Source organism: Streptopelia decaocto (assembly GCF_964273445.1).
Source record: "Streptopelia decaocto genome assembly, chromosome: 4".
NCBI classification, from domain to species: Eukaryota; Metazoa; Chordata; class Aves; order Columbiformes; family Columbidae; genus Streptopelia; species Streptopelia decaocto.
Window position 1 is genome coordinate 65,564,917 of NC_138658.1, and position 21,535 is coordinate 65,586,451.

At 38.3% G+C, this 21,535-nt stretch overlaps 1 protein-coding gene across 1 annotated transcript in view; it reads right to left on the bottom strand.

Annotated features, from left to right (window-relative positions):
- The window catches only part of PPP2R2C (protein phosphatase 2 regulatory subunit Bgamma), a gene marked incomplete at its 5' end in the record, with an annotated part of 195,497 nt that extends 174,226 nt beyond the window's left edge, over positions 1-21,271 (bottom strand). The window contains 2 exons of the mRNA XM_082050548.1: positions 20,847-20,927; positions 21,133-21,271. Of these exons, the coding sequence (XP_081906674.1) occupies positions 20,847-20,927; positions 21,133-21,148 (97 nt within the window). The remainder of the gene's footprint in view (positions 1-20,846; positions 20,928-21,132) is intronic.
- Positions 21,272-21,535: the final 264 nt, after the last annotated feature.

The window sequence follows — 21,535 nt, forward strand, 5'->3', positions numbered from 1 at the left end:
CCATATGTGTTGCATATTGATTATCTCATTCTCCTTCATAAGTAGCTTTTAGGGAAATCAATTTTCAGGGTCACCATCTAAGTCCTGAAAGAAAATGGCCTAGCCAAAACATCAAAAACTTCGCTTTTTATGGAAAAGGAGTTACCCACACAACCATTGCCTAAAGCAAAATAGCAAGTGTTCTACCTATCTAAACTTAACCATGACTTGGTGGCTAATAACTTAGACTTCCCTTAATATCTATGAGGTCATTTCTTTAACATGTACAGATTCAGCTCAGTGAAGCCATGCCCTTGGACTGGAGAGCTGCATGCAAGCCAGAGTTTAACAGTTTTATTTAATACTTCTTCTGAGGAAGTAACTCACAGCTTCAACTTGACAATGGAACTAGGCAATGCAGAGATATGTGAAGACATAAGCCTTATCCAAAGGAATTATGGTACAAGTTAATTTTAAACTAGTTTAAAAGCTAGTTTCAGATACAAAATTAGAGCTTCAGAAAAAGTGAAGAGGCTTGATGTGATGTATCAATACACTTACCACAAGTATAAGCCCTGCACTATATTTAAATAGACAGCATTTGAATACTTAGCTAAATGGAAAGCACTCAAATTATGAGCTACAGCTGTAAAAATAACAGCTGCTCTACTTATTCTTCCTTGAGGATCTGGTTAGATTAACACATATGTAACAGTTATGATTTATTCATTGGTTCCTGAGTAGAAACATAAAGTAGCTAGACTGAACTATAAAAAACAGGTTGGTATAATTTCTCTTTTTAACACACTTGAGAAATAGCAATATGAACCCTCTCAGCCTTTTTTCTTGTTTAAGAACAGCTAATTTGTGCACATGATTCAGTTATCATGTGCACTGACAGACTAGGCCAGGAAAATAGTCAACACCACATTAAGAATGTCTTGATTCTCAGCTTCTAAAATGCAAATACAGAACCATAAGCTCTGAATACAAACCAACAAACAGTTATAGAAACAGGACAGGAAGCTTTGGGCTTCTCTAAGCACACATCCTTTAAGCTGTTAATTTTAAAAAATAAAGCATTTAGGAGTCTGATGATTAATACCTAATGCACTGAAGTGGTTACTATGAGGAAAATAGTGCCCTATTGGCCCAATATGGCAAGTCTGAAATCGTCATGTGGCTTTAATATCAGCTAGACAAGCAAGACTTGGATAAATGCTGACAGATGTTGCATTCATCTGGTACTTCTAAAATTTTTATACTAATGCATAGAATTGGAACCAGAGGTGATAGGCTTCTGTAGCAGAGATGAGACCGGAAAAGACATCCTCCGTGAAATAAGAACCCCTCCATACCTCAGGAAGTTGCTGTAAGGCAAGTGCAAAGGGTTTCAGTGCACAGCAATTAAAATTCTCTGCCATTTAATTTCTGAAGTTCATTTGATAAAGAATAGATAAATAAGTACTCATTTGTGGAAGTACTCTGTTGTTCAGGCTGTGGGCAAAAGCCTGACAGAAATTAGTTTTACGACCTTCCTCGCAAAGACACGATGATTTCAGCCAACAATCAGAGATATCTGGCAGAGGCACCAAGGCTGGTTGGGCTTTTCTCAGAAGAAGATGATTTGCACCTTCATGTTCTATTGCTTGAGATCAGAAAGAATTACCAAATAAACACATGCTGTCTACAGCCAAGGTTATTTTACAAATTGGCCTCAAACATATTCTGAAATCACATTAAATTTTCCCACAGTATTCAACATAAAGCTATATGTAGCACATATGCTCCAAATTTAAAAACAATCCCCACAGAAGTAAACCATCTTTATGAGGTTTAATGGAACAAAATTCCAAACAAACTTCACTGTCACAACACAGTTGTTTGATTCATGTATGTAACTTTTTAAGTACATAACAAAAGTGCAATGAAACAAAGGTAATCACAATGCCAGTTAGGCAGTGTCCACAGAGATGTGTCCACAAAATGTAGAAACAGTGTGGCATATGGTGACTCTCCATTGCTAGTTACACACTCTGCCAGGTGGCATTACAGAAGAAGCTTTAAAAATAGATTTTAAAATACCGTGGTATCCTTAACTGATGAGGAAGGACAGAACTGGATTTCTCCTTTTGTGGATGAAAACTGTTCATTCAAGTAAAAGGCCACTCAGTGTGAGCAAGTTGCTGAACGGCCTCAGTTAAGCATCCAGCATGTGCAGTTATACTGAACAGGTATACAAGGAATAAAAAGGGATAAAAGCAAAGAGAATCATCATAAAGCATCTTAATACACTAAAAACGATGTCTATACACCTAGGTACTTGAAAGTAAGTGAGCAAAATCCTTTCCATTTTCACTGAAGCAAATTCCCAATAAAGCAAACAGCACTTTGCCTGTTTAGGTCCTCAGTTATAAAACTTACAGGAGAACTGCTGATCCCCACACAGGCCTCCTCATAAAATTAAGAACTCTATTTCTCATGAAAGTGAGATGAATAATGTAGTTTGCAGCCTAAAAGTTGTCTTCATAGAAAGAGAATTATATAGCTCTATCAGAAATGATTCATTTAATGCTGCAGTCACTGCACAATTTGCGTTATGAAACAGGCCAGACACAACTGTTCAAATCAGTTCCCTTTTCTGATCTTCAGTGTCTCTCTGAAAGCTTGATGCTGTAATATCAAAGCTACAAGTGACAACTTTCACCAGTAGAAGCTTTCATAAACGAAATCACGAAACAAAAAGCAGAATAAATACTTCTATTAACTATCTTTAACTTATTTTACTCGTGTCTTAATATTAGAGATCAGATAGATCAAAGGCATAGCAACTGTCATCAAAATAGTCCAGCTACAGCCTCTAATTTATCAAAAGTCCCTCACTGCCTGTACCCCAACAATGTCAGCAACATTTTACACAGAAGAACCAGAGTAACCAGTTATTTCCTAAGTATATGTTATACTTTCTCTAGCACAGAATAGTAACAAAGTGTGTGGGTTTTATTTAATTTTCCTGAAAGTTACTGAATGCCTCCCTTCACTAGCGAGTTACTATCAATTTCATGCTGTTTTTTAAACTTGTCTAATAAAAACATTAACTTTCAAGCAGTGACAATTTGCAATTACACTGAGCACAATGTTTCTAACACTTTAATTTTATACACATCTCCCTTAGGTAGCATAACAATGTTTTCCTAATTTATATATGTGAAATCTAAATTACAAAAAAGCAAAACTGCAAAATCCAAATCTATTCGGCTCATACTCTGCATTTGATCTGCAACTAGAGAGTAGTTTCTAAATTTTACCCATAAATATCCGTATAGAAAAACTGCGATCAGTGCAGTAAAATACTGCATGTCTAGTCAAGCAACAAATGATAGAACTAAAATTAAAAAAAAAAAATTGAAAATACTATTAGATATATATTCTGCGGCATGTTTATCCACAGAAGATTACCATGCTGTATCAAAGGACTAGAAAAAAAGCAACAAGAAAGCGTTCAACAAATTAATGTAAGACTTCAATAATGCCTGCAGATAGAATTATTAATTAAAATATCACTATAAAGACTGTTAGCCCTGAGTGGAACTATTTCAGCTTTTATATGAAAACAGATGTACAGATCTACCAAGAGATAAGGGGTTTTTGTTGACATGTTCACCTGCCTGATCTCTGATGATTCTGTCAGACATTCCAGAACAAGGCAAGGCACGGTGAGCACACCAAATCAGCAGGCCTAAAGGACTCTTCAAGCCACACACAGCTAGACTTTTCACCAACAAATAAAGAGTTTACATTTTTCCTCCTAACAGCAAAAATAGCAAATGCTTTCTTCTATTGTGTGCTAAAACAAGAAAATCTGAATGCACATGCCACTTCTTCAAATAAAAAAGTAGAGGTGCAGAAGTACACAGCATATACAGAAAAAAAAAGCTGTAAAATAAGGGTTGTGTTCTTTCTTTTTAAAAATAACTGATTTTAAAATCTATTCAAGGTTGTCCCTGATATTTAAAACACCATGATATAATAGTGAAAGCAGACAATTGCCCTTGAAATCCAGTGTACTCAGAAATGTTTGGAGACTTAAGCCCTGAGCCTTTGCATGAAATCTAGTATGTATATTTACACACTATCATACTGAGGGGGAAGTTTTAAATAATGTCAGAGTAGCTCTCATTAAAGTTACAATTAGCCTAGACTTCCCTGCATATGATGCCATCAGGAATCTGAATTACACTGAGCTGCTGGCGGTGACGGGGGTGGTGGGTTGGCACAGCTGCTGTTCACCTCTGGAGATCCATGTGCACAAAGCTCACCCCAACTGGACACACCTACCATCATCTGACAAGAACTGGATCTCTAACTGGATCCAAAGACTGACAGGATTCCATAGAGATGGATTAAATGTTTTATGGGTGCTACCTGCATTCATTATATGTGGTTTTAAATGTCTTATCTGCCTGCAAAGAAATCAATGTCTTCAAGAAAAGTTTAAGTATATTTATAGTCAGTTAAAATGTATAATAATTGCAGCCTTTGGTCAGCAGATTCCATTTTCTGGACGTATCACAAGACCCGTGATAGCCCATACCATTGAAATTGTACTTTCACAGGACTTGAATAAAAAGAAGCCATGCTGACTGTTGAGCAGAAGTGTCACTATGATGGACTCAAAAAAATATAACATCCTCTCCATGCCAGCATGGAATAAAGTGGCTACAGGCACAGTTCTAACCATAGTGAAGAAAGCATGAAAAAAACCTGAAGAAAAAAAAAAGTATGAGATTCTAAACAAATATTTCTGTAATTCAGAAAAACTGTGCCTTGAGGAATACAAACACTTGGCATAAAAGAACAAAAACCAATTGCAATATCAAAAGATATTTGTAGAAGATCAATCTCTTTGCTACTCAGGACACTGTAAAAATGACATTTTAATTATCTGTGTATATTACAGCACTAGAATAATAACCACTTTAAATCCTGCACATCTGTTGCTGTATTTTCCCCATATTTGAAGGACACAGAGCTCAAACCTCACCACATACTCACCTCCTACCAGTGAGATTTTCCTTTTTTACATGATATATTGTTACTTTGCTAAAAGCCAAATCACTTTACCCGATCTGGGAAAATCAAAAGGAGAAAATCTCCCATTAGCTGATCAGCTGCATCAGAACAGGCTGGCAAAGGGACCCTGTGGGCCAGCACAACACGGTTTAGTAAGAGCAACTGTATCCCACACTGCAGCACTGGTTGTGCTATATTACACTTCTGTCATCCCAGCTCCTTCTATCAGCACATCTAATAATCAAATACATTACATGCCTGTCACGTTATAAGTCATCTGAGCTGTAGCAATCAGAATTCCCATTTGAATAACGTAAATCATCATAATGCAACCTAAGTCCCTTCTCTACAAACAGCAGTGCATACAGCCATTCCACAGTGCTCAGATGTTGACCTCTGAGACTTCAGGCCATGCTGACTGTCCATTGACAAGTCTGAAAATATGATATGACAGACTTAACCATAAAAATATAACAAATAACCCTTTTGATTTTATTACTTATCATCTACTACATGTATTAAAAAAAAAATCCTAAGCAAATCTCTGTGAGGATTTGAAAAGCTGTGATTTAACAGACATTTCAGTATTTTCAGAAAGCAGATGTATCTATATTCTGTATCCCTAAATTGCATCCCAAAGAGGGGAACGAAGACAGCAGCTACTACTTCATGGTTTCAAGCAATACTTTACAACTTTTCCCTAAAGAAAAACAACTATTGCCTGAAATGTCTCTCTTAGTCTCTCTTACACACAATTCTTAAGAAGTCATTTGCCAGCAGTGCAAATGCAAAAAAAACCGCAGAAACTAAGAAATGCCAGAATGTACATATATCCATGACTGGTACATGCTGGGATCATCTCAAACTTTCTGCCTTACTTTAGTCAGCACAGACAATGGATATAGCTCACTTAATGTCATACATGCAGTTGTCTTGTTTTCTCCACGTTACTCAGCATGTGGCCCAATCCCTTACATATTTTATATTGTTTGTACCCTTCTGTACAGGAGCGGTCTACTCAGCAGGAGCGTCTACTCAGCAATTCAGCATCCCAACCTATATATCTTAAATGTAAAAACACATGATAACAGACAACACATTTAAACCTGTGCTGCTTCTCACCCTACACAGAAACCTCACTAGAGGGACAGCGATAGGTTACAGCTCTACAAAATGCTGACAACATGTCTTCCAATTTTCACAACAGATCAGACAGGGCTTCCACAGAACAACCTTCTTCATTTCACTGCTCTGATTCATCTGTTCAACAGGGCGAAAATTAAAATCGCACTCATCATATAATTATTATACTACAATGCATACACACAGGGCATTTAGATGAGGCTGTACAGGCAACTGCATGCTTGATACAGCAATTCTGAAGTGTTCTATAAAAGGTATTCAAAAGTATAAAATTTCCAAGGTCTTAAAAAAGCAAAAGCATTCCATCAGATGACAGGAAACTTAATACCTTCCCAGATCACCTGCAACTTTGAAATCATAAAGTCTGCTGGAAAATTCACTGTTTCTAGAAGCAAGGAGATTGCTGTTATCTGTAGAAAGTTAACAATTTGTGGAGCTGGTCCACAAGCACCTTACCAAAGTATGTACAGACTCACTTGATGCTACCACTGATGCTGTGCAGACTCCTACCATCAGAAGCGAAGCAGCAAGCTGTGTTGCACTCTGGGCTCTGTAGGAGACTCATCTCTGAATCTCTCCTCCCCTTCCGCTAATGCCCCTTCGTGTGCTTTTACCCCATTCCCAGCCTCTGTTCAGGCAGTTCCTTCACATCACCGCCAATACCAGGTACTACAAGTCCCGTCCACACACCTGGATCTCCACAGTGCCAGTCCATTCCTCCTCCCCCAGTATCCTTTTCCAAGGTACTCCCGACTGCCAGTTCTCGCTCTGGGTCAAAACAGACAGAGATTCTTCCTTCACTGTGCCTCCCTCCGGCAGACAGAAAGCTCCATTGCCATTCAAAAGAGAATAGAAAGGTGTAGGACTTCAATCCCCCCCAAAAAAACAATGAAAACAAACAAAAAATCTCTGATCTGAATCAGAGCAGAATTGCAATCAACTTCAGTTTTACACTGGAGAACATTCACTGTACACAGAAATGCCAGAAAATTTTTAAAAAAGAAAAGAAGAAACACCAGCAACCACTATCTACCTACCTCTAGCAATGCTTAAATGAGATTATTTGAACAGTCATTTTTTCAGAGGTTTACAAACTGGTCAAAGCAGAGCAGGTATTCACAGGGATACTGAAAGACACTCCTCAATATAGTCAAATTGATTATATTCACCTTGCCAAATTGAAGTTCCTGCTTCAAAGCATGCAAGTACTAGAGCTTTTCAAAAGAAAGGTTGATGGAATTCTTTCTTTTGTTAATAAGTTAAAGGAAACCAAGCACTTTCTTGTGAGTCTTATGCTTAAAGTCAAGTACATAGTTTTCTCTAGAATTTTCTGTGAAAAATCAGCCTGAAGCAAATCCAGAAAAAAATTATTGTTAACCTCAACAGTTAGGAGCTGGTCAAAGTTGGAAACTGGAAATACAGTCCTGCAAAAGGCAGTATATACTGCCTTCTTCAATAACAGAGCCAACTACCAACTACTCTGCAAAACTTCTGTCACAGTTAACAAGTATAATTCAAACATCTTTGTGATAATTTTGACTGGATGACAGAATAAATGATTGCAGATAGATGTAAAATACTCTAAATCCTGAAAAATTAAATTGAAAAATTGCAAAAACTTTTCACTAATTCTTTCCAACTAACTGTAATTGACTAAAATACATATTTTCAAATGAAGAGAAATGACAAAAATCCCTAACAGATGGGACATTGTATTCTACATACCAATCCTCCATCTTCTACTAATGGCAACTAACAAATTCAAGTCAAATCATATCTCACACCTAACAGCCCATGACACAAGCAGATGGTTTTAATCCCACCAAGGAACATTCTCTTCTCTGCTGAGAACTGCAAGGTGACATGGCCATCCACCTTCATCAAAGTCCTACATTCCATTAGGAAATCCATGTCTCTGGGGCCATATGCGCACTAAGAAAGATACACACTTGAGGAAAAATATCTGCATCAGTAGAGTTACACACTTTCTCCTCTGATGGCGGTAACTGCTGAAACCAGGACCCCGTTCACAACACTAAGAACTTTTGCCACTACACAGAAAGCAGTTCCCTGCTCAGCCATCCTCTCCCACAGCATCCCCATCGCCTCAAAACTAGGTCACCAAGATCACCAGTAATCCTTGGCAGTATCGACTGTGCATTTCACTTCCCCGTGTCTAAAACCAGAGCAATTAATTGTATAAAATAGCAACATATAGCTGCACCAAATCATCCAGCAACACTGTTATTAATCAACTTGTAATGAAGTATGAATGTAAATTTTGTGTTTTCTAGACCCTGTGTCTACTTATGTATTACCATTTACTAGAATAGCTCAATTTCAAGTAGAACGTTTTGCTGTTTTCCAGTTACTTCTAATCCTCCCAATGCAGTTCTTAGTTTTCACTGAATTTGCCCCTATTTATTTCAGTTGAAATACTAACACCACAACTATTAAGTGTAAGAGGATAAACAGAAGGGAATAAAACCACCCTTGTATAATAACTATTCAGACTTCAGGAGAGCCCCAAAATATTAGCCTGATACACTGGAGCAAGAAAAGTCATCAGGATGTTGATGTGAGATTATGATCATAACACAGTTCTTACACAAAACCAATATCCTAGGTATTCACTTTATTGAAGGGGATCTTGTTTCAGCTGTACATATGGCCTTATGCACCAAATTTTTACCTGGAATTCCACTCAAATTCCAGCACTCTGCCTGCCCCTTGAAGAATTCCTGTGACTCACAATGCCCAGTCCCCTTCTTAATTTCAGAAACAGTAAAACCCCCGTGGAAAGCCCATACCAACTTTTGATCAGATGGTAGCCAGAATTTACCTAACCTTTCTGTGTTTATCTATTGAGAAACTGAGCCACAGGGAATGTTTAGCTTTAATTTTCAGTTGTAGTTTAAACTTCGGTTCATACATTTTTACATACAAGGAAACTCACATTTCACGTGAACTAACAACTTTATTTTAAACACATGTACAATAATATGTGTGCAGTTCGTAGCTAGCTTTTGAACAAAACAAAAGAGAACAATAAAAGGTTTTGGAAGGTGGTGGGCTGCAGAGTGAATTCCCCCAACCCTGGCTTTGAGGCAGACTGTGATGGTCCCTCCAGGACTCTGCCTGGCAGAGATAACAGACGCTGTCAGAACAGGCTTCCTAGAGCACATTGCCCAACTGTCTGGGAAGGGCAGGATCCAAGGATTTCCCAAGGAGAACATTTCCACATCCAATCAGTCTTCCAGCTCTGCCCAGACAGTCCATAAAAGGGCTCATATTGCAGGCTAAGATGTGATGAAGGGCTGAGAAAAATCAGTCCGGGAAAAACTAGATGAAGTCCAAATTAAATTTTTTGTAGTTTACTGAAGAGAAACTCTAATCATTAACCTTCCTTATCCTGTGTCACTTCCTTATCTTTTTTTTAAATAACTGGTGAGATACAATTATGTTGTGATTTTATTTTTCAAATAAATTAAAAAGTATTAGCATATCTCTAAAAGGGAATTTTTTTTTAAATAATCATGAATGCTCAATCCAGCCTAAAGATATAAGTACCCATGTGAATGGGACTTAATATACCAGTCTTCAACATCACAGTCTCTCTCCCCACTGGCCACATCTGAAAGGTTAAGTAAAACATATCATATAGATATTTCAGCCAACCAACTTCTGGAAATCCTTTAAATATTATTTATAAATCATTTTTTGTGCCAAGCAAGTATCATAGTTGAAATATTACATATTTCTAATTTCAAAAGAAGGACATTTCCATCTCTTCACTAACTGCAATAATAATGAAACATGTCTAACATGACCAAACCAGGGAACTGACAGACTCAGCTGGCAAACAAAGAAACCAAAAGAATTGTAACATATATTGAAAAGAAATACATTCCACATGCTTCAAGATATTTTACAATGGAACCTTAAGCTATGTATGTGGTTGAATAACAAGATGTATGACTACCTGCGGATAAATATCTGGTTTATTTATCCTTGGTAGGCAAACAAATAGACCTCATTAGTGAAGTCAGTTCAGGAATAGAGCTAAACAAAGAGAAAAAATAGAATCAGATAAGGAACCAGGCCAGATTATATTTCACATTCAATATTACTCACTTAAAAATAAAGGAAAACCCAACAAAAAGGCAGAGATAATAATATAATCTATTGTTTGTACTAGAAAGCAAAAAGATATGCTCATCCAACTGCTCTGTTTTCCTCAGTTTTTCATTACTGCACTGTTCCAATAAAATACAAATAATAGTAACAGATATAAGATGTGAATCTAAAAAACCTCTGGAAATGAAAATTTATGACTCTCCTAGCAACTGTATCTCACACGCTTGCATATATGCAGTATTCTACATGGTATTTGGTGTGGGCTTTTATGCTTTCACAGCAATGAGGTTGAATTATGGTTGCTGTGGGAACTATATCTTTTGAATTTTTTTACTTGTGCTATCATCTGAACTCAAATATTACATTAACAGAGGTAAGCATTTGCGTTGGGGGGTTTTGGGGGGTTTTTTGTTGTGTTTTTTTTTTCCCCCAGAGAAAGGAAAAAGGAACCTGCATAGGTGGATACATATTAACTCTTTTTACCAGAGAAACAACACACAGCTCCATGTCTGGAGAAGTACAGTGCTCTAATTACTCTCACATCGCTCACACAGAAGTAAAATAGAGTCACATCAAACCTGTGAGTCTAATGCAGCAAGGTACCTAGTAGTATGCAATTATGTTGTTACAAGTTTGGGTGTTGCAATCTTCCTTTATTTGTTCAACTTTTTAACCACAAGATTTAAGTACACACTTTCTTTCAGGTATCTGATGAAAGGCTATATGTATGTATGTGTCAGATGTTCTGCAGCTCCTTCATTAAGTGAGGACGCTTTGCAAGTGTGACAGGGCTGTCACAGTCGGCATTGCCCAGCCCCAGTCAGCACAGGCTTTGCTCCAGGTACTTGATGAAAACACAGTAAAAGGACGTGATTTCTGCCATAAGAGCATTGAGCACCGACATTTGACATGTAAAACGGGTCACAAGCTGCTACAGAGACTCACTTCAGCACAGGAGAGGGAGAGATGGCCTCTTACACTACGAAAGATCTTCTTTAGCAGAGAAGATGTGTCTCACAGTAAAACCAAGCTCAAGCTTTGAGGTCAGTTTCCTTGAACCAAAATATTCTTTTTACTATTTCCCCACTCGTACATTTTATGTTTTTATATCATCAGGAAAAAGGGAGTCAGTCCTTTAACACGCCTCTGTGCATTTTGGGAATTGCCACTGAACAATTATGCCTCTAAAATCATAAGATTAGAAATCAGAAACAACAAGTTGATATTGCAGTATTTTTAAATTGAAATCAATTGCATTGCACGGTTTCTTCTTCACAAAAAGTCAACATAGGTATTACATTTTAAGTAAGATTTTTAATTATTGGGGAGGAGCATGAGGAGACAGAAATCAAAAAGCAACATAAAGTCACAAAGTTCCTGAGGCATGGTGGTACCTTTCTGAAGAAATATCAGTGCACAGCTACACTAGGCAGACCCACAGGTTCTCCTTTGCTTCCTCTTACGAAAGGTGAGCATTCCACTAGGACAAGTATTCCTCAGGACCACAGCCTCTAAGACACCCAGGAAAAGCAGTCGAAGTGACCTATGGCTGTGATTCCCTGGCTTAGAACAGAGGAGACACACGCACTGAAAGCAACAGCTTACAACAACAAAAAAATCTGTTCACATGAAAAACCTCAGGAGAAAAAACCCACACATTTTTAATTTTTCAAATTGTAGTGCATAAAAAATAAGATTTATTCTTAAAATGTGACTGATTCTTATTTTAAATTGATTATATCTACTTTGCATACCATTATGAAGGACTCCAAGTCAGGGCTTCTTGCAAGTAAAAATCTGAAGCATGGGATATTTCCAGAATAAACATTCAATTTCAAAGCAGAGTTTATAATGCTAGCACATGAGCATACCAGAGAACCTTCAAACATAAGAGTTTTCTGATAGACAAAAACAAATATAAATAAAAACCGTTTTTGTATTAAAAATTTTAAAGACCATTATGTTTACTCAATAAGACATATCTAACAAGAAACCATTAAGTTCTGCAAGAATAACACTTCTGCTCTGTATCTTTGAGTCTAGTCATAACACAGGAGTTTATTCTGGGTATGAAGAGAATGAATCTTAATATAATTCCCATCTCCCAAATAAATTGTGGGTTATTTGTGTTTCAGGGTTTCTCCTACTAAATGTGGTAACTAGTAATGGTGGTTGTTCGAAATGGAGAGGCACATCATTAACAATGCAACCATGCTAAATAGTTTTACAACCCCCTTTTGAATGACACCCAATCTCTCTATGAACAGAAACTCAAATCAATGGCCTCTGTTAGTGTCCAGACTTATTTGTCTCTGAATTTAGTACATCACCTTTAACTGTAATACCAAAATAGTTCCAACTAAAATAATGAAACCGTCTCTTGCATCATATTTCTGAATACTCGGTAAAAATTACAATATACTATAGGTAGAGAGAGATTTATGAGGTTAACATTTTGTATATTCCTGCAATCAGCCCAACTGTCAACTCTATTTGCTGTGACATGAGCCTCTAGAAAATGTGGTTGTAAATAAAAATAGCCAAAACATCTGGGGAATGTATGCATTCTGAAAAGAAATTGTATTTAATGGAAGACTTAAAAACATACAAATAGGCTATCAGTTTTAAGGAAATATAAATATTTAAAATACAGGTTGTTTCAAAAAGATGGACCCAAAGCAGTATATATCTTTTTGAAACAAACACCCTGTAAGTTATATTTGAACCATAATAGCCATGTATCACACATATGCAAAATATTATGTATATAAAACAACCAGTATTTATTCATGTACTTATTCTGAAACTTCCTGGAGAAAGAAAACATCAAACACACATACACTGATCTAATTTAACTTTCTTAGATTTTTATACAAATATTGCATGAACATAAGAAAAAAGTGCTCGTGTGTACAGGTATGTTTGTGTGCATGTAAAAAACACATTAAGAATTTTCAAAAGCATTTTACAAAATAACTCAAAATAAGCCACAGAGTTCTTCATGTTGGTACATTTATGTTTTGAAATGTTGTACATGACTTCTTAATGTAATGTCTAAATGTCCTAACAAAGCAGTTTGCATATGTAACCTGAAGGCCACATGACTATAGCACGTATAGGTATGAATGAAAGCAGTCAGAGGTTTACTGATTGGAAGTCTTAAGTAAGTCAACAGCAGAATACTACCACATGCAGCAATATTCAGTGTCAATTACAAATGAAAGGCTTAATTCCCACCTGCCAGTGGCACTGTAAGGACTTTTACTCCTATATTTATTCCCAGAAAAAGAAAACTCCACTGACACCTCAAAATTCACATGAAATGTATAAGGTTGACCACCCACAAAGAAATAAGCAGCACAGTGCTGTATTCACTCTTCTTGATGAAAAACAAAGACAAGCTTCATAATACTAAGAGCATCGTCCTTCCCTCTTATTGACAAAAACCACGAAACATATTATTAAATTGAGAAAAGACTCACCTGTTTCTCAGTACACTAGTTATCTTAGGAAATGAAGTCGCATCACTGCATCAGTTACTAACACAAAACAAGCAACAATGAACCTGGAGATACAATAGCTTTGACAAGATTTATCGTTACAGCAGGCAGCAATCTTGAGTTCTACCAACCAAGGAATACCAGAACCTAGCTAAATCATGCACTTTAAAATATGCCCAGAAAAGTCTGTTCTACTTCCTGACCACCATTACAAGTTTTAATAAATACATGTTATAATGCCTTCTTCCAGTACCTCATAGTATTACTTTTATAGCCCACAAATGGTATATTAAATCACTGCAAACAGCATTGCAGTTCTAAATTATAATCATAATTACAATTATAAGCAAACTATGAACTTAGTGACCAAAAAGGACAAACAAACAAACAAACAAACACACACACACACACACACACACACCACAAGGGATTTTAAAAGATACTTTGTTAAGTTCAAAACTGCTAGAAATTTATGAGGTAGCTCCCTCTTCTGGATTACCAAACAATGACAATTCAATTTAAATGGCAAGATGCAGAATTTGGTTAGTAAACAACGCCTTTCACTGTTTGGGGGTTTTATCATACACCATTAAGTGATCACAAGAAGACTCACAAAGATGCGAGCTACTGACCATTATTCTGAATAAGGAGTTTATATCTGAGCAGCATACTAAGAGAGAAAGGTAGTTGAAACCCCTGAATAGTTTGATACCATTTTGGAATTTTTTCATCATAAAAGCATGCAAAAGAAAAGACATTGACTTCTGCGTTAAATCTCTCTGCATTTTACTGATAAATGCATTTTACTGTATTTCACTGTAAAGAAACAATAAATAAGAATATTAAAAACAGGTCACTTTGCCACCTGTATGGCCTGCAATATGACTTCTGAATCCATATTTGCAGAAGTTAAGCTTCTGAGTTATAATTCTTGAAACAGAAGAATTTATCTTGGAATTTCTTTCAGCTTTAACAAGTTCATACAGAAAAAAAAAAACTGCACAGTAGGAAAAACTCTGTGCATCAGCTATTCAGACATTCTCTGAGACAGTTTGTACAATTTCTGCACACATATGTAGACTGGAATTGGAAAAAAATCAGAAAAGGGCTACTCTCCACCCCTGTATAAAGCTCAACTCCATAAAGGAGCCGAGGCTTTCTGACTTGACCTATAATGGAAGAGGAGGCTTTGGAAAGACCTGGTGATTTTTTCTGCCTCTCAGCTGGAACCACAGGCAATTCTCTGCTCTCTAAATTGTCCATCCCTATTCAAGCTGAATGATAATGCTTCATTTAAATACAAAAATTAGTCTAAATGGCAAAGTTGTGACCCAAATGAAATCACTGTTTACTTCACCAGTGTTATTATTTATATGAAAAATCACAACATAAATTAAATTATTCCATATGTAATAAGAAAGAGGGAGCATAAAAGAAGTCCCTGTTAAATTCTGGACTAGGTAACTTGGAAGCATGATTTTTGACTTGCTAATACCTGCATAATCAGGTGCACAACAGTGCGATTTCATCTTTCATGATACACATACCAAGTGCATCTTAAAGGATGCAGCCAACTGAAACACCCAAGGAAATTCTGATCATTCAAGCATGGACAAAACCAAAATTGCCAGGAGTTATTTGGATGGAACTGAAAGGATCATGTAAAACGGTAAACCCTGTAGACCTGGAAACAGTGAGAGAGAGAAAACAGCTAAGATTTGCTGTCTGGGCACCTTCTGCAAATGGCAGATTTCCAGTGACACAGAGGGGAGACCCCTCTGCCAGACTCTGCAACAGTCAATGGACTGAGGCTCCCCACAATCCCCTTAGCAGAGAGAGGAGTTACGGGGGACAACGGGAAAGTAAAATTAAAACTGAGGAAACCAACAGAAACTAGAAAACCCAACTGAATATGTAAGTAAAGACATTAAAAAAGAAAGGAGGGAAGGAGGGAAGGAGGGAAGGAGGGAAGGAGGGAAGGAGGGAAGGAGGGAAGGAGGGAAGGAGGGAAGGAGGGAAGGAGGGAAGGAGGGAAGGAGGGAAGGAGGGAGACTAGAGAGTAAAAAGGCAACTGACTGAAGACCACATCCTGGAAACTGAGATTATGAAGGCTGCAACTTCTGGCGTCTAAGAGTTAGAGAATTAGCTAAATAAGTACAGCATGTTAGAGGGAGTGAGTTGAGTCTTTGAAAAGGGCAGAAAAACCTGAAAACCTGGTTAAAAAACAAAAACCTTAGTCTGTTTTTCAAGCTTCATCTAAACAGCAACGCCAATTTTCAGGTTACTGAAAAGGAGCTAACATCTTCAGTCCCATATTTACAAAAGACCAGAATTAACAAAGTGTTGACAAAATATTTGCTTTATGGTCAAATGACACTTAATGACTCTTCAGTGAAAACACACTCTAGCACCCATATTAAGTTCCAATAGAAACACTCTAAAAGCAAGGGGTTTATAAATCATTGCAATTAAATCATCTTAATGCACCTAATTAAGTAGTTAATGTACTCCATAAAAATCAAACCAACTCTTACTCAAAACACAAAATTAGGAAACAACAAATGAGAAATGTAAATAAGCCACTCACGTTTTCCTTTTCATAACAAGTACATATACTTTCTGGTATTTTATTATCATTCAAGAAGTCTTTTTTAAAGTAGTCTAAAGAAATATTTGAATGAAAGATCCTTACAAAACCCACATCATGTATAAACAAAGACTCAATAAAAGAAAAAAAAATCACAAAATGGCTTATTATTGTAGATAAATATCACTAGAAGTAAAGCTATCATATGAAAAAATATAACTTTAATATAACTTAATCCTTCCTCTTTGTCTGGCATGCTGAACTGTCCACATTGAAACTTAACGTCAGATTGTGCAGCAACAAACAGAAGTATAATTGAATGCACACATTTTCTTGTAAAGAGTAATTTACTGGGTCTGGTCTTACACAGCCACATATAATGTTATAATGGGAGTAAAGTATGATGATAACAATTTTCAGACAGGAGGCCTTTCCCTGCGCTGCAGCAGCACCCAGACATCAGTGATAGTTAAACAAACAAACACCAACATAAGTGTAAAATAAAGAGGGATGAAATACAGGGAGCTGCTGCATGTATAAACAGGGATGTACCAGAGGGTATGTTAAAGTACACGCAAACCCTGTGGCACACCTTGCAGTGCTGTGTGCAAGCTGGTAGTGTCATAAATGTACACTGGGATAAGACAAGGGGTACATCAGTCCCCTCCAAGTACTTTGGCTTCCTCTGAAGAAACCCAGAATCATGCGGTGCAGAACGGGCACGGTTCACATTGTTAAATCTCCAAACGGGACAACTGGGAGCCCAGAACTGTAAAGCACATCCATCCAAGGCCTCATGGAAAGACAACATCCATTCATGGTGATCAAAAGAAATGTTGGCAAACTGTGAAGTGTTAAGGAAAGAGCTGCTACCACGCCTTTTTATAAGAGATCAAGGAAAAGTCAAATTGTTTGCTTCAGCCAAAAAAGGAACTGAGATGTGAAAGCATTTATAGATGGAGACTTCCTATTTAATTAGACCTTACTAATGAAGGCATGACTCACAAGGACATTACTTCAGTTGTAAGCTTGTACAATCACATTGCTTTCCATGGATATCGTGTAATAATGGAAAAGACAGTATTAAACCAAATCCAGACTTACTGTCTTTGATTGGAAACTACAGTAAACAAAAAGCTATTGGAGGTAAACCTGACAGTGATTGAATTCACAGTCATCAGTTCACAAGTCTTCTAGTCTCTTCAAATGCTACATTATTCAAACAAACCTTTACAACAAAATAGTATGTTATTCATGTTCTTAATAACTATATCTTAAAATTACTCAGAAATAAAATGCAATGTTAGAACAGCACAAGGTAAGGAAAGTTCAAGTCACAATTCACAATGCACTAAGGCTAACAGGGCTTTCAGAGCATAAAGTTACAAAAAGGACAAAAAGAAAATTAACACTGTACGTCAATTTCAAGTTTCAGATGACCTAACTTTAAGACTGAAAAATAAAAATATTATTTTTGACTCAAACCTTTCATTAACCATATAATCATTACGGAATGTAATGCTATCCAGGATTATGTAATGCCATCTTAAAATTCACACCATAGAATATTTCAAACATGCCTTAAGTTATACAAAGTTTGCAAGAAGCCTAATGTGATTTGGAACTTAAAGCTAAGGGTCCACTAGATAGTCTGTGCAAATGGTGCAAGATTTGACTTTTCAGAAGTGCCAAGTACTAACTGCTTCATAGCTGACATCCAGCTTCTATAAAAATCACATCCTTAACTTCTATATTTCATTTTGCTAGCCAATAAATGGATACTCTAATACTGTTCTTCATACAGCTTTTGTGAGGCTGCACTTAACGTGAGCAAAGTGCTTTGAGATCTTTAGCATGAATAAAATATATTTTGCACTTAGACGTTAATTATAGAAGTAGCAATATTTGAAACAGGGTTTTGTTTCAAGGCAGCAAGACTAAATCAAACATTATTATCTTGGCTGTGATTGTGATGTTTTACTTACTATGCTCTATTTTTCCCTTGCATTTGAAATATGCAATTTTGCTTTTCTGTTATGTAAATGAATGTTTTTCATCTAACACATCTATTTTTGGAAAAAGAATAATTTTCTTTCCTAGTCTAAGACAAAAATGTTACAGAACACAATTCTGAAGTCTAACTGACAAGCGCCAGCCATGCAATGCAAGGCCACTGCACGCATTCAATAGCAAAAGCAGCAAGAGGTACCCAGAGGATTCAGTGAACTTAGAATACTAATATGTAAATGTTTATTTATACAGATATAGATAAACACATAATATTGAATATACACAAATTAGTCCTTCTGTTCATTGGCTGGGTGGTCCTAATCAAATGCAGCTGCAATCACAAGAGTTGTAGCCCTTCTGAAAAGTAAGAAGAACTGGGATAAGGATGGGAAAAAAAAAAAAAATCAAAGGAACAATCCATTTTAAGTTAAGGATTCTGTTTGGCTCTGTGTAATTTAAGTTATCTGAGGCAAACTTCAGCAAAGGAAAAAGGCTTCATCCAAAACACTGGCATGCAAAAGAGGTCAAGCCACTTTCCATGGAAGTCCTTCCTTTAAATATTGTTTTTCAGCTCTTCAAAGTGTGGTGATCGTGCTGCTGTATGTGTTCTTAGATATCAGTGGCATTTAACAGACGACATGTATTCTGGAAAATGCATGCCATATTTATATATAATCCTATTAACATAAACAGGGTTTACTACCCACAGATGCCTTTAACTCCAGACCTTGTGTGACCAAATTACACCGCTTCAGCCACTTTCCTGTCCTCTGAATTTCACATATTCCCATGATGAGTAAAGAAGAGGAAAATATGTAACATTTCCACTTAAGTCATGGAGTAAAACTGGACATCCATAAATTGCAAGTGTTAAAGAAAACTGAAGTCAGGGTTAGCAAACTAATTTTTAAAATTATGTCATGTGGCAAAAGATTATCTGAAAAATCAAAGGAATAAAATGCTTGTTGAGAAGAAAATATTACAGTCTCAAAGCAGTGCTGAAACACTGGTATTTACCCAGACAAATAAGGTTAAGAAGCCTATTTTACTTATCAAAGTCTTTAAATGAAGGAAATGCCCACCTAAGGCTTATCTTCAACATTCTGTGACGCCTAAGAAATGCTGTCACTCACTCATTACACTCTTTCACACGGATGTAATTTCCACCCCCACCTATCGTCATCACATCTGGTTTGGTATGCAGTTTCACCAAAAAAAAAAAAAAAATCTAGGCACAAAATCATAACGTATTTTGATAAATGCTTTAGTATGCAAGTATGTGTAATTTCACACACTATTAAGTATACTTTGATATATAAACCACCGCAGAATAATTGGGGGGGGGAAAAATAAAGTTATTCCAAAGCCTTGATCAAGATGTAGGTTATTATTAGTACAATGGGGTTTAAATCACTTCTCCAAACCGCAAGATGTAATATAGGACTTCACATCCCACAAAATCAAGACAATAAAGCTAAAAGAGACCCTTAACAGGTAATGTATCTACCTGCCCTAAGGCAAGATCTGTAGCTTTATCACATTAACCTATGTTTGTGAAACAAACCTCAAATATCTCAGGTGAGTAAGATTTCATTGCCTACCTACACCATATATTCCAGTGCCTTCACCATAGAAAAGCTTTCCTGATGCCTAACCTGAAGCCCATCTATGACACTGCGTCAGTTTCCTCGGCATTGGAAAGTTTTTCAGTCCAGCTGAACTTGTGGCACATTTTAAGCCCTTACAGACATAAATGCGTTCTCCTCAGAAATGCATTACACCAACAGGCCAGAACACCGAGATGAGGTCCCAGCTCCACCGAACTCACTGAAAACAGACACTGCAATATGCTCCCGGACACTGCACACTACTCATCACCTGGCACTCCAGAAAATATAGATTGACACCTAAGTTTAAATACTCTGCATGTTCCAAATCATACGTGATTCAGAGACAGAGGGGAGACTTTCTTGCCCTGGCACCCAAAGGCTGCTCCTTTTCTGAATAATCAAAAATAAAACTTTCTAGGCTACCTTTCCCTTCAAAGTTAAGGGAGAATAAAAAAAAAAGACCAGAAAACTTTCCAGCGGCCTCCCCCGCACCAGTAACCACCGATGCCAAGGCCAAGAGGGCTGATGCACTGTAGGCCGCTAGCCGTGAAACCCAACTTCTCCCTTAAAACAAAAACAAAACAAGACAAGCCCAACCACAGGAGGACCAACACACCCAGACCACCAGCAGCCACCCCCAAGTACCCACCTCCCCACCGAGCCTACACGCCATCATTGCCCCCCACAGGCCTCACACCCCAGGCAGCCGCCACTTTCTGCCATGGCTGCTCTCCCGCCAACGAGCCACATTCCTCCATGTGCCACCAACCGAGGGGACGCACCCCGCCTCAGCACCCCTGTACTCACCTTCAGATACCTCGAACTCGGCTGCTCCATTGAGCTGGTAGAGGCACCAGTCAGCCGTGCTCTCCCCCGGGGCGCCGGCAGCTGGGCAGGGAGGAAAGGCAGAGTCAGCCGCGGCAGCCGGTGCCGGCCGGGAAGAGGGCTGAGGAAGGGAGGCGGGAGAGGGGGCAGTGGAGGAGAGAGGCAGAGCCGGAGGAGTGGGGAAGAGAGATGGAGGGGACAGAGAAGTGAACGGAGGGATGACAGGGCACCAGGGAGGGCCGGGGGAAGGGAGAGCGTTTCCGAGTACCCTGTTTGTGGGACATGTGTGTCGCCCTCCGAAAGGCGCCCAGCGCTCTGAACTGTTATTTGCTTTGCTCCCAGCGCCGGTAGCTCGGGGCGCCTCCTCCTTCTCCCAGCGGAGCGGGCGGCGCAGGCAACCGGCGCTGCCTCGGGGCGCTCGGGGAGCCGGGGGAGGGCGGACGGGAAGGAGGGGCGGCTCCGCCCGGAGCTCCCGGCGGAGGCGGCGCAGCCTCGCCAGGACCCGCCGCTCCGCGCCCCACCGGCCGTGCCGCGGCCCCAACAGGTGTGAGTGGGCACGGAGCAGCCCCAGCAGCGCGGCGGGGCTCCGGGGGGTGCCGGCCGTGCTGCCCCAGCGGAGCGCCCCGGGCTGGGCGGCCGCTCTGCCTGAGGCGAGCCCGAGCCACGGCGCC